General features: G+C 44.4%; 1 protein-coding gene across 1 annotated transcript in view; it reads right to left on the reverse strand.

Annotated features, from left to right (window-relative positions):
- Positions 1 to 1,657: 1,657 nt before the first annotated feature.
- Positions 1,658 to 14,617, reverse strand: part of MYO3A (myosin IIIA) — a 269,541-nt gene continuing 256,581 nt past the window's right edge. Inside the window, exons 33-34 of the mRNA XM_040434050.1 lie at positions 3,427 to 3,558; positions 1,658 to 1,772 (exon numbers count right to left, since the gene is read on the reverse strand). Coding sequence (XP_040289984.1) covers positions 1,658 to 1,772; positions 3,427 to 3,558 — 247 coding nt within the window. The remainder of the gene's footprint in view (positions 1,773 to 3,426; positions 3,559 to 14,617) is intronic.

The following is a 14,617-nucleotide window of genomic DNA, read 5'->3' on the forward strand; positions in this document are numbered from 1 at the left end:
AGGCTATGATTTCCAACCCAATGCTGTATTACATTTTGTACAGTATGTGTTTCTCTCAGTGGTTGTTGTAGGCCAGGGGTTTCCAATCTGTGGCTCTACTGGTGTTGAGAATCTGCTACTCTCAGCATGCTGATTCAACAATTGAATGTTTTGTATTTGTTCAGTGTGAGGATGATAAAAAGTAGTTGGTTTTAAAAGCAGAGATATAATCATCAATAGTACATTTGTGTAGTTTTTTTTTATTATTATTTGGTATTAAAGCTAGATAATCATCCATATTTTAATTGGCAGTTCTATAGGTTTGAACAAGACACGACACCCTATTACTCTACTTTCAGAAAAATGTGGTAGAAATACCAAATAGTTTTATGTTTATTATTTACACCAAAGGCTCAAAAAGGCACAGATAGAAGCAATGCCTTGTTCTGGGAGATATACTATCTAATTAAACCACTGAAACCTCAGCTCCACAAGCCTCAACATCTGAACTTGGCCACCTAATCTACTGAACCACACTCAGATTACTGTAGAACCACAATTACAACCATCTGAAACCCATTTACCAACACTTTAGAGTGGACCTGGTAACAAAGGTGTGTGTTAGTCTTGTCTCTATTTTAACAGCCGGTAAGAACATAGACAGAGATGTGATCTCCACAGGAGATGCAAAGTTAACAAAGAAGAAGTGGTAAATATACTTGAGTCATGAAAAAGAGATAAGGAGAACCAGAACCTCCTGTGGACAATGATTAAAAGTGGTGATACACCTCCAATAACTGCCGGTCGAATGCTCGTTTGGCTGAGAGATCTTTCTCCTCACTTCTTCATGCATGCTCAGTTCAACATGCCCAACCCTTCTTTCTCTTGACATATTGTGTTGGGGTAGAGTTGGGACACTAAAATCATTCTGTTTGGCCAACGTGTATGGGCACCAGAAGAGTATGGTAACATCAAGCTGTTCCCAAAATCTTTGCTACTGGGCCTCCCATCCTCTATGTATCTTCTGTAGATACTTATCAAAATCCCTCTTTTCAGTCTTTATACCCTGACCTTGATTTCCAAGTTTGAACCCTTCTGATCTTATCTGCTAATCTGTGTTGGCAAAATTCATAAAGGGGTTATCTGAGTTGACCTATCCCCGGGATATGTCATCAGTATCTGATTGGTAGGGGTCTGACAGCTTACCAAGCACAACATCGTCCATTGGATAGCCACTGTGCTTGGTATTGCAGCTCAGTCCCCATGCACTTGCATGGGACTGAGCTGCTTTTAGGCCACGTGACTGATGAAGGTGACATCACATGGTCTAGGAAGCTGTTGTGTTCTGTGAGGTCTGCAGTCTCTTCAAAGAGCTGATCGGCAAGGGTGTTAGAAGTCAATCAGATACTGATAAGGTCATCAATATTGATCACTCAGACAATTCCTTTAATAATGTGTAGCCATTGAGCAAGCAATATTGAAATGCAAAAGCTATGGCATGAAGTAAAAGAGCACCCGCTCAATGAAAAAACAAATAAATAAAAAAAATGTTTAAAAATTTTGGATGCCAGTAAAACACTGTACCAACAAAAAGTTACATAGATTTTGTAAGAAGAGCTACAATCAAATGAAGAATAATCTAACTAGACAGACAATTTAATAATAATTTAAAAATGTATTAAAAATCATGAAAAAGACGATCCCGCTGAGATGTTTTTCTGAGTAGTTTTCTGTAGTCATATGGGTTTTTTTCCATTCCATTTTCTTGCTCTAACCCATCTGCTGCTGAGGATCTGGAGAAAGGAGATACAGTTCTTTAATTAGATAGGTCAGTCAGACACAATCTTGTTTTCTTTTTCAGTTCGGGATCAGTACGATAAAAATATCACAGAAAAGCGTCTCTGCTAGTTCTAGGCACTTACCATAAACTGCAATATCTGTTACTCCCATACATAAAATGTATAAAAATAATATACTAATTGCATTGCACTCTATAAAGCATGCTCTTAATCCAAAGATTGTTAAAGGGGTTGTCTTGCTTAGAAAACATATTCCCAAAACCCCATTAAAGAATTCTGAATATTAATTGAGGGAGGGCCAGTTTCCATCCATTAAAAACATTAACAAAATATCTGGACAGCTTGTTGACTGCTTCATTTTATCACCGGGGGTGTTATAGGGGAATTGAGCACATGCAGATAGGTTCCCTTACAGAATATAGCTAACTGCTAGAAGTCTCTGCAGGACAATTTTTCATCAGCTTATTTTCTTGGAACGTTCTAACAAAAACAGATTTGATAAGTTGCAGACAACACCTTTAAATGGCCATTCCTCATAGATTATTGGAATGATTTACCACATGGAAGGGGAGCAAGATGCACTAAGTGTAAAATAGCGCCCAAGGCATAGCTTCAAGCTGTTAGGCCTCAATGTCAAAGGCCACCTGTCTTACCATGTGCCATTTATAATTCTTGTGCCTTCTTATGTAGCAAAGGGAACTTTGGGGCTCGTCAGGCATCAAGATCCAGGTACAACCACTACCTCTGCACCAGCTGCCAAGAGCACATGTAACAGGTCAGCCAGTTTCGTAGGAACAAATCTGCAGACAGATGGACTTTAAACAGCATTTTATGGTGTACATATGTTTAGGGATAATGATGCTGTAAATGCTGGGTAAGTACAAAATAGTATAAGTAAAGCACATTATAGACAAAGTAAGGCCAATGTCTATGAAGTCTATATGGAAGCACAAGAAGTCCTCATTGCATGGCACCAGGTTACCCGCTTTTGGTCGAGAATGTCATTCATTTTTTTTATGATGAGCTCATACAGCATGTACAGTATACAATCTTTGCAGGCTATGGGAGGTGTATTACCTAAATGTACAATACACGTCTGTAATAAAGATGTGTGCGCCAGGCCTTACTCATCTATGAGGAAAGCAGTAAAATGGCATACAAGGGTGAATTGAATGTGAATGCATATTACCTCTCTTTGGCTTTGTCAATGAGAATTAAGGTTGTAAACCCGGCTCTGCTTTTTATTTCCATGGCTTTCAAAATCTAGCAAATGGGCAATTTCTAGGCGAAATTTAGATACTGACAGTAAAAGTCCTCAAACAATGGAGCCACATATGGAATCATTTATATGTATTATCATTTATATCATAAGAACTGAAGTTTAGATGGTTCCAGGAAAAGGATTTTAGGGGAATTGGAAAATATTCTTATACAGTGCATATAATGTACATCTGCATGCCCATTGTATGGAGTGATAGGATCTCCTACCTAGAAACAGTCCTTGCCAGTAGCACAGCAGTTTCTAAAGTCAGCACTTCGACCCATCCATTCTAACCAGTTCTCTAGAACGACGGTCCCTCTGACATGGTTAGGATGTATGAGCAGCAGCATTCACCCGGACGAGCAGCTTAGGAAAAGCATTTGTTACCTCTCGCTTGGGTTTAGGAGAGAAAATTCCATGGCAGAAAACCCATCATCTGTTTTTGGATTATTTATTGACAAAGAATGTTTGCAATAAATTTCTCTATAATAATCTTCCGATTCCAACACTTTGCCTTGACTGTGAAGAAAACAAAATGTCCTTTGTCCATTTTATCGAGCGTTCTAGGGAGTTAGAGTTTGTAGGTAAACACTTGAGAGCAGGTTAACAAGCAGATCCCGCCTTCGGATGGAATTTGGAAGGAATTTTAAGGGCTACGTCATATTTATAACAATATGATGGGTGTTAGGGCAAAATAGGCTTTTGTGCTCATGTAGAATTTTTTTTTATTTCACCAAAGTGATAGGGGGGCTGGTAATGTCTATATACAGTACAGACCAAAAGTTTGGACACACCTTCTCATTCAAAGAGTTTTCTTTATTTTCAGGACTATGAAGGCATCAAAACTATGAATTAACACATGTGGAATTATATACATAACAAACAAGTGTGAAACAACTGAAAATATGTAATATTCTAGGTTCTTCAAACTAGCCACCTTTTGCTTTGATTACTGCTTTGCACACTCTTGGCATTCTCTTGATGAGCTTCAAGAGGTAGTCCTCTGAAATAGTCTTCCAACAGTCTTGAAGGAGTTCCCAGAGATGCTTAGCACTTGTTGGCCCTTTTGCCTTCACTCTGCGGTCCAGCTCACCCCAAACCATCTCGATTGGGTTCAGGTCCGGTGACTGTGGAGGCCAGGTCATCTGGTGCAGCACCCCATCACTCTCCTTCATGGTCAAATAGCCCTTACTTTCAAAGTTTTCCCAATTTTTCGGCTGACTGACTGACCTTCATTTCTTAAAGTAATGATGGCCACTCGTTTTTCTTTACTTAGCTGCTTTTTTCTTGCCATAACACAAATTCTAACAGTCTATTCAGTAGGACTATCAGCTGTGTATCCACCTGACTTCTCCTCAACGCAACTGATGGTCCCAACCCCATTTATAAGGCAAGAAATCCCACTTATTAAACCTGACAGGGCACACCTGTGAAGTGAAAACCATTTCAGGGGACTACCTCTTAAAGCTCATCAAGAGAATGCCAAGAGTGTGCAAAGCAGTAATCAAAGCAAAAGGTCGCTACTTTGAAGAACATGGAATATGACATATTTTCAGTTGTTTCACACTTGTTTATTATGTATATAATTCCACATGTGTTAATTCATAGTTTTGATGCCTTCAGTGTGAATCTACAATTTTCATAGTCATGAAAATAAAGAAAACTGTTTGAATGAGAAGGTGTGTCCAAACTTTTGGTCTGTACTGTATATATATATATATATATATATATATATATATATATATACACTGCTCCAAAAAATAAAGGGAACACAAAAATAACACATCCTAGATCTGAGTTAATTAAATATTCTTCTGAAATACTTTGTTCTTTACATAATTGACTGTGCTGACAACAAAATCACACAATAATAAAAAAATGGAAATCAAATTTTTCAACCCATGGAGGTCTGGATTTGGAGTCACACTTAAAATTAAAGTGGAAAAACACACTACAGGCTGATCCAACTTTGATGTAATGTCCTTAAAACAAGTCAAAATGAGGCTCAGTAGTGTGTGTGGCCTCCACGTGCCTGTATGACCTCCCTACAATGCCTGTGCATGCTCCTGATGAGGTGGCGGACGGTCTCCTGAGGGATCTCCTCCCAGACCTGGACTAAAGCATCTGCCAACTCCTGGACAGTCGGTCGTGCAACGTGACGTTGGTGGATAGAGCGAGACATGATATCCCAGATGTGCTCAATTGGATTCAGGTCTGGGGAACGGGTGGGCCAGTCCATAGCATCAATGCCTTCGTCTTGCAGGAACTGCTGACACACTCCAGCCACATGAGGTCTAGCATTGTCTTGCATTAGGAGGAACCCAGGGCCAACCGCACCAGCATATGGTCTCACAAGGGGTCTGAGGATCTCATCTCGGTACCTAATGGCAGTCAGGCTACCTCTGGCGAGCACATGGAAGGCTGTGCGGCCCTCCAAAGAAATGCCACCCCACACCATTACTGCAATATACAAAACGGTTTGGCAGCACTACTGTCCCACATAAGGGAAAGCCATTCAGGAAAATACCTTGACGGTAGTGGTGCACGCAGATGGGGACCCTGGCTGATGATCCCAACGTCAGAATATATATACAAGAAATCCGCAGCACTCGTCAATGTGATAAATCCAAGGTGGTTTATTCCATATACAGCAAGATGGTGCGACGTTTCGACCTAACCCGGTCTTTCTCAAGCAACCTTGAGAAAGACCGGGTTAGGTCGAAACGTCGCACCATCTTGCTGTATATGGAATAAACCACCTTGGATTTATCACATTGACGAGTGCTGCGGATTTCTTGTATATATACCCACACCATTACTGACACAATGCCAAACCGGTCATGCTGGAGGATGTTGCAGGCAGCAGAACGTTCTCCATGGCGTCTCCAGACTCTGTCACGTCTGTCACATGTGCTCAGTGTGAACCTGCTTTCATCTGTGAAGAGCACAGGGCGCCAGTGGCGAATTTGCCAATCTTGGTGTTCTCTGGCAAATGCCAAACGTCCTGCACGGTGTTGGGCTGTAAGCACAACCCCCACCTGTGGACGTCGGGCCCTCATATCACCCTCATGGAGTCTGTTTCTGACCGTTTGAGCAGACACATGCACATTTGTGGCCTGCTGGAGGTCATTTTGCAGGGCTGTGGCAGTGCTCCTCCTGTTCCTCCTTGCACAAAGGCGGAGGTAGCGGTCCTGCTGCTGGGTTGTTGCCCTCCTACGGCCTCCTCTACGTCTCCTGATGTACTGGCCTGTCTCCTGGTAGCGCCTTCATGCTCTGGACACTACGCTGACAGACACAGCAAACCTTCTTGCCACTGCTCGTATTGATGTGCCTGTCACTACCAGAGCATTGGGACGTTCTCACAGCTCTGTTTCTCCACCCCTGTGATGATGTCACTACTAGAGCTGGGAGGAGTTCTCACTACTCTGTTTACTTTTGGTTTCTTTCACCACAGCTGTCCTTCATGTGTTTGATTTTCCTCTCTTTATATCACCCCTCCTCCTATGATAGGATGTGGATTATAGTTCTCACTTCAGTTGTAGCTCTGGCTTTAGTTTCTTCACTTGTAGCTATCAGTTCACTGGACCTGTGTTCTGCTGCAGCTAGCACTCCGGATATTGCCAGCCTGTCCTTGGATCCGTCTTCTCTGCGGCTGCAACACCGTCAGCTAAGTGTGCAGACATTGTTGTGTTCCTGTTTATTTTCTGACTGGATCTGAGGTGGCCACGGTTCCCTCCATATACTGAGTAGGGCACTGGTGGCCGTGCCCCTTCCACTATTGTAGGGGTTACAGTGGTCATTAGTCTTAGGCACGTGGGCATGCCTCTTTCCGCCATTTGGATCCGGGCATGTGCTTTAGCAGAATAGGGAGAGCGTTGAGGGTCGGACAGGGGTCACCCGTTATCCTCCCTAGTTCTGGGTCCAGTCAGTAGCTCTGTACTGTGTATTACTATTGTTGCCCACATACAGCCGTGACATTATAATCCACCAAAACCGTCCTTTTTTGACATGGATCCGCTTTCTGGCCTGGTTGACCGCATGCAGGGTCTTTCTTTGGAAGTAGCGGATCTCCGTCAATCTATGACTCAGCTTCAAGCATTGGGCCCTCCTCCGGCTCATGGAGTCTGTTGCGAGCCAAAGGTCTCACTTCCGGAGACGTTCTCCGGGGGCAGTGAGAATTTTGTTCGTTTCAGAGAGGCATGCAAACTCCATTTTTGCTTGTGTCCTCACTCTTCTGGTAATCAAGAGCAGAGGGTGAGGATTGTCATCTCCCTGCTCAGGGGTAATGCTCAGACTTGGGCTTTTTCGCTGCCATCAGGGGATCCCTCCCTTCGATCCGTGGAGGGATTTTTTGTGGCCCTGGGGCAGATTTATGATGACCCGGATCGTGTTGCTCTGGCCGAATCTAACCTACGTGTTTTATGCCAGAACAAACGGTCTGCGGAGCTTTATTGTTCTGAATTTCGGAGATGGGCAGCTGATTCGGGTTGGAATGATGCTGCACTCCGGAGTCAGTTCTGTCATGGTCTCTCGGAGAGATTAAAAGATGCGTTTGCTTTCCATGAGAGACCAACGTCCTTAGAGTCTGCCATGTCATTGGCGGTACGCCTTGACAGGCGTCTAAGAGAAAGAAACGAGACCTCTCTGTCCAGCCATTGTCAGTCTAGGGGAAGTGGTGCGGACTCATTCAGTGTGCAGGGGCCTCATCCTGTCTCGCTCCCCTCTGAGGAGGAGCCCATGCAGCTAGCTCGACTTGCCCCTGATAAAAGAGGATTTAGTCCTCAGAGTATGGTCTGTTTTTGTTGTGGGGGCATAGGTCATTTGGCAAATGTTTGTCCATCTAGGAGATTCTTGAACCGTACTAAGAGCGATAATAAGAGAAAAATCTCAAAAGGTAAATCATCAAGTTCTGCTTCATCTGCTACTTTGGGCAAAGTTGATGTAGGATTTGATGCTTTTCCTCTGACCTGCAGTTCCCGTTTTCTCCTGTCTGCCAGGGTGGCGCTAGAGAGCAAAGTCATTTCTTGTGAGATTTTTGTCGATAGTGGAGCGGCCGTCAATCTTATTGACACTCAATTTGTAGCCATGCATGGTTTTCAGGTTTGCACATTAGATAAAGATATACCTGTTTTTGCTATTGACTCTGCTCCACTCTCACAGAGATCTCTGAAAGGCATTGTTCACAATATCCGGCTAGCTGTAGGTGACACTCATGTGGAGGATATATCTTGTTTTGTCCTTAACGGATTGCCGTCTCCTCTAGTTTTGGGGTTACCCTGGCTCACTAGACATAACCCCACTATTGATTGGCAAGGAAGGCAAATAAATGAGTGGAGTGACTTTTGTAGAGAGAATTGTCTCACAGCGACTTTTGCAGAGGTGTCTACTAAAACGGTGCCATCATTTCTCTCTGATTTCTCGGACGTGTTTTCCGAGAGCGGTGTTCAGGAGCTACCTCCTCACCGGGAGTTTGACTGTCCCATTAACCTCATTCCCGGCGCCAAGCTGCCAAAAGCACGCCTCTACAATCTCTCACAACCGGAAAGAATCGCTATGCGAACTTACATCTCCGAGAGTCTCGAAAAGGGGCATATGAGACCTTGCCTAGATTTTAGGGAGCTGAACCGTATCACGATTCGCGATCCCTATCCCCTTCCTCTGATCCCGGACCTCTTCAATCAAATTGTTGGGGCCAAGGTGTTTTCCAAATTGGATTTGAGAGGCGCGTACAACCTGGTCAGGGTCAGAGAGGGGGATGAATGGAAAACGGCCTTTAATACCCCTGACGGGCATTTCGAGAATCTCGTTATGCCTTTCGGCCTGATGAATGCTCCGGCCGTCTTTCAGCATTTTGTTAATAGTATTTTCTATCATTTAATGGGGAAATTTGTATTGGTGTATCTTGATGATATTTTGATTTTTTCCCCTGATGTTCAGACCCATCAGGATCATCTTTTTCAGGTTCTGCAGATTCTGCGGGAAAATAAATTGTACGCCAAGCTGGAGAAATGTCTTTTTATGGTATCGGAGATTCAATTTCTGGGTTTTCTCCTCTCTGCTTCTGGTTTTCGCATGGATCCCGAGAAGGTCCGTGCTGTACTTGAGTGGGAGCTTCCTGAGAATCAGAAGGCATTGATGCGCTTTCTGGGTTTTGCGAACTATTACAGAAAGTTCATTTTGAATTATTCCTCTGTTGTCAAACCCCTCACTGACATGACAAAAAAGGGGGCGGATTTTTCCTCTTGGTCGGAGGAGGCGCTTGTAGCCTTTTCTAAGATTAAAGAGAATTTTGCGTCTGCTCCCGTCTTGGTGCATCCCGATGTTTCCTTACCTTTTATTGTTGAGGTGGATGCTTCCGAGGTGGGTGTGGGTGCGGTTTTGTCCCAGGGCCCTTCCCCTGCCAAGTGGCGACCCTGTGCTTTTTTCTCTAAAAAACTCTCCCCGGCAGAGAGAAACTATGATGTGGGCGATAGGGAGTTGTTGGCCATCAAGTTGGCTTTCGAGGAATGGCGCCATTGGTTGGAGGGGGCCAGGCACCCTATCACCGTTTTTACCGACCATAAGAATCTGGCATACTTGGAGTCGGCCAGGCGTATGAATCCGAGACAGGCCAGATGGTCTCTGTTCTTCTCCAGATTCAATTTTGTTGTTACATTCCGACCTGGGATAAAAAATGTGAAGGCTGATGCTCTCTCTCGCTGTTTTCCGGGAGGAGGAAACTCTGAGGACCCAGGTCCCATTTTGGCGGAGGGGGTAGTTGTTTCTGCTCTATATTCCGATTTGGAGGCCGAGGTCCTGGCTGCCCAGACTGAGACACCTGCCCGTTGTCCTTCTGGGAAGTTGTTCGTGCCTCCTGAGCTACGTCACAAACTCTTTAAGGAGCATCATGATACGGTTCTTGCTGGTCACCCCGGGAGTAGAGCCACGGTGGATCTCATTGCTCGGAGATTTTGGTGGCCGGCACTTCGTAAGTCGGTGGAGGGTTTTGTGGCTGCTTGTGAGACGTGCGCTCGCGCTAAGGTCCCTCGTTCACGGCCTTCAGGTTCCCTTCTCCCGTTACCCATTCCTTCCCGTCCTTGGACACACCTGTCCATGGACTTTATCACGGATCTTCCTCGTTCCTCGGGGAAGTCGGTGATCCTGGTGGTGGTGGACCGTTTTAGCAAGATGGCTCATTTCGTACCTTTCCCTGGTTTACCTAATGCTAAAACGTTGGCGCAAGCTTTTGTCGACCATATTGTTAAATTGCACGGCATTCCCTCTGATATTGTTTCCGATAGAGGCTCGCAGTTTGTGTCCAGGTTCTGGAAGGCTTTCTGTTCTCGCCTGGGGGTTCGGCTGTCCTTCTCTTCTGCTTTTCATCCGCAGTCGAATGGTCAGACTGAGCGCCTCAATCAGAATCTGGAGACATATTTGCGCTGTTTTGTTTCAGAGAACCAGGAGGATTGGTGTTCATTTCTCCCTCTTGCTGAGTTTGCTCTGAACAACCGTCGTCAGGAATCTTCTGATAAGTCACCATTCTTTGGTGCATATGGGTTCCATCCACAGTTTGGGACATTCTCGGGAGGGGCTCTTTCTGGTTTACCTGAGGAGGAGAGATTTTCCTCGTCTTTGTCTACCATTTGGCAAAAGATTCAGGGTAATCTTAAAAAGATGAGTGAGAGGTATAGGCGTGTGGCTGATAAGAGACGTGTGCCTGGTCCGGACCTGAATGTGGGTGATCTGGTGTGGTTGTCTACTAGAAACATTAAGTTGAAGGTTCCCTCCTGGAAATTGGGTCCCAAGTTTATTGGGCCTTATAAAATCTTGTCAGTCATCAATCCTGTTGCCTTCCGTCTTGATCTTCCACGGGTTTGGAAGATACATAATGTATTTCACAGATCTCTCTTAAAACCATATGTCCAGCCCACGGTACCCTCCTCTTTGCCTCCTCCTCCGATTTTGGTTGATGGCAATCTGGAGTTTGAGGTTTCCAGAATTGTGGACTCTCGCATGGTCCGCGGTTTTCTTCAGTACCTCGTTCATTGGAAGGGGTATGGTCCTGAGGAGAGGATGTGGGTTCCGGTGTCGGACATTAAAGCCACTCGCCTCATCAGGGCATTTCATAGGGCTCATCCTGAGAAGGTGGGTCCTGGGTGTCCGGAGTCCACCCGTAGAGGGGGGGGTACTGTCACTACCAGAGCATTGGGACGTTCTCACAGCTCTGTTTCTCCACCCCTGTGATGATGTCACTACTAGAGCTGGGAGGAGTTCTCACTACTCTGTTTACTTTTGGTTTCTTTCACCACAGCTGTCCTTCATGTGTTTGATTTTCCTCTCTTTATATCACCCCTCCTCCTATGATAGGATGTGGATTATAGTTCTCACTTCAGTTGTAGCTCTGGCTTTAGTTTCTTCACTTGTAGCTATCAGTTCACTGGACCTGTGTTCTGCTGCAGCTAGCACTCCGGATATTGCCAGCCTGTCCTTGGATCCGTCTTCTCTGCGGCTGCAACACCGTCAGCTAAGTGTGCAGACATTGTTGTGTTCCTGTTTATTTTCTGACTGGATCTGAGGTGGCCACGGTTCCCTCCATATACTGAGTAGGGCACTGGTGGCCGTGCCCCTTCCACTATTGTAGGGGTTACAGTGGTCATTAGTCTTAGGCACGTGGGCATGCCTCTTTCCGCCATTTGGATCCGGGCATGTGCTTTAGCAGAATAGGGAGAGCGTTGAGGGTCGGACAGGGGTCACCCGTTATCCTCCCTAGTTCTGGGTCCAGTCAGTAGCTCTGTACTGTGTATTACTATTGTTGCCCACATACAGCCGTGACAGTGCCATCCTGGATAAGCTGCACTACCTGAGCCACTTGTGTGGGTTGTAGACTCTGTCTCATGCTACCACTAGAGTGAAAGCACCACCAGAATTCAAAAGTGACCAAAACATTAGCCAGGAAGCATAGGAACTGAGAATTGGTCTGTGGTCACCACCTGCAGAACCACTCCTTTATTGGGGGTGTCTTGCTAATTGCCTATAATTTCCACCTGTTGTCTATCCCATTTGCCCAACAGCATGTGAAATTGATTGTCACTCAGTGTTGCTTCCTAAGTGGACAGTTTGATTTCACAGAAGTGTGATTGACTTGGAGTTACATTGTGTTGTTTAAGTGTTCCCTTTATTTTTTTGAGCAGTGTATATATATATATACACACAAAAAAAGTAGAAGCACACTACTAAATGCACTAAGACTGGGTGAACAGGTGAATGTGTGAACAGGGTCAAATACATGACGCCCATACTTACTATTAAGCGGGGTTAGAAGCTCTTAGCGCATATAATTGATCAAAAATATGTCAGGCCCATCAACCAGACGTCAAGGTGGCTTCTAATCAGATAGGACCTACTCTAACACGGAGTGTCCAGCTCTATTGTTACTCTGACTAAAAGCACCAGGGGGTGGGCGGGGAGTGCTAAGTTCCGACATATTTTTGATCAATTATATGCGCTAAGAGCTTCTAACCCCGCTTAATAGTAAGTATGGGCGTCATGTATTTGACCCTGTTTACACATTCACCTGTTCACCCAGTCTTAGTGCATTTAGTGGTGTGCTGCTACTTTTTTCGTGTTTTTATACATTGTTGCCTTAGTAGCTTGCACCTGCGATTCTGTCTGGAGGTGCTGTTCTTTTCTTTGGTTATATGTATATATATATATATATATATATATATATATATACATACGTACCCTCTCTTCCTGCACCTACTCCCATCCAACACAGCTGTTTTTATCATCTTTCCGGGCTGCAGCCAGTGATGTGTTATTTGACTGGATCAAGTCACTGTTACCGAGCTTGGAGATATATGGATTTCTATGATCTGTTTCTTTTTTTTTTCACGTAAAAAGCTAGTTTTTAGGGTGCCAGGGTATTAGGCATATAATCTCATATGTGGCGCATCAATTAAGAGGGTACATTACTGCTCAGACGTAAGGTGCAGTTAGTGATGACTAGGGTAAATGACCCAATTATAACTATGGAACCCCATGATAACACCTTCTATGTGCATGATTCCTTCTGTGCAGTGTTAATTTTTGCATTATTCCTGGACTGTGACATCAGTGCTTTTTTCTCTGTACAGTGATGTCACACTTTACATGTACATGGTGACTTTTCTTGCGTGTATTATTGCTATGATATCATGTTATAAATTATTCATGTAATTTGACATCAAATGCATTTATTATCCATGTATTGTGAGATCACAGTGGTTATAAACTTTGTTCAGGGACCTCACTATGCAGGGGTGCACCACCAATGAGGCCAGGTGAGGCAGCACCAGGTTGGGGCAAGAGGGAGGCAGCGGAAGGGCCATGGGCCATACTGTGACATCACTGTGTTTATTATCCCTGTCCTGTGACATCACTGTGTTTATTATCCCTGTCCTGTGACATCACTGTGTTTATTATCCCTGTACTGTGACATCATTGTGTGCATTATCCCTGCACTGTGACATCACTGTGTTTAATATCCCTGTACTGTGACATCACTGTGTTTATTATCCCTGTCCTGTGACATCACTGTGTTTATTATCCTTGTACTGTGACATCACTGTGTTTATTACCCTTGTACTGTGACATCACTGTGTGTATTATCCCTGTACTGTGACATCACTGTGTTTATTATGCCTGTACTGTGACATCATTGTGTGCATTATCCCTGCACTGTGACATCACTGTGTTTAATATCCCTGTACTGTGACATCACTGTGTTTATTATCCCTGTCCTGTGACATCACTGTGTTTATTATCCCTGTACTGTGACATCATTGTGTGTATTATCCCTGTACTGTGACATCACTGTGTTTATTATCCCTGTACCGTGACATCACTGTGTTTATTATGCCTGTACTGTGACATCACTGTGTGCATTATCCCTGTACTGTGACATCACTGCGTTTATTATCCATGTACTGGAGGACAACACCTACATGGGGTTTGTATGTTCTCCCCGTGTTTGCGTGGGTTTCCTCCGGGCACTCCGGTTTGCCCACACACTCCAAAGACATACTGATAGGGATCTTAGATTGTGAGATGTCTGTAAAGCGATGTGTAATATAGCAGCGCTATATAAGTGAACAAAATAAATAAAATAAATACTGTCACGCCACTGTGTTTAACACTATATTGTGTAATAACAGTGTGCACCATCACTGTGCATTATGAAGACCAAATAATAAAAGCACTTCATGTTCTCAACCTGCTCCTGGTAAGTCATGGAGTATTGAAGCCCCTGCACAAGTGGTCAATGCTATGTGGTCAATGTGTATCGTATTTATCGCTGATCTGAGGCAATATGGGGCTGCTGGGGGCTGATCTGAGGCAATGGGGACTGCTGGGGCTAATATGAGAGACTATAGGGGCTGCTTGGGGCTGATTCGAGGCAATGGGGGCTGATAAGAGGCATGGGGCTCTTATCTGAGGTCTAATTGGGGGTCATTCACATTGGGGTCTGAGCTGAGGTCTGATTGGGGGTCTGATCTGAGGTCTTGTTTGGGTCTTATTAACATTGGGGGTCTGATTGGGGCTGTTAGCTGAGGTCTGA

Source organism: Bufo bufo, chromosome 5, assembly GCF_905171765.1.
Source record: "Bufo bufo chromosome 5, aBufBuf1.1, whole genome shotgun sequence".
In the NCBI taxonomy this organism is placed as follows: domain Eukaryota; kingdom Metazoa; phylum Chordata; class Amphibia; order Anura; family Bufonidae; genus Bufo; species Bufo bufo.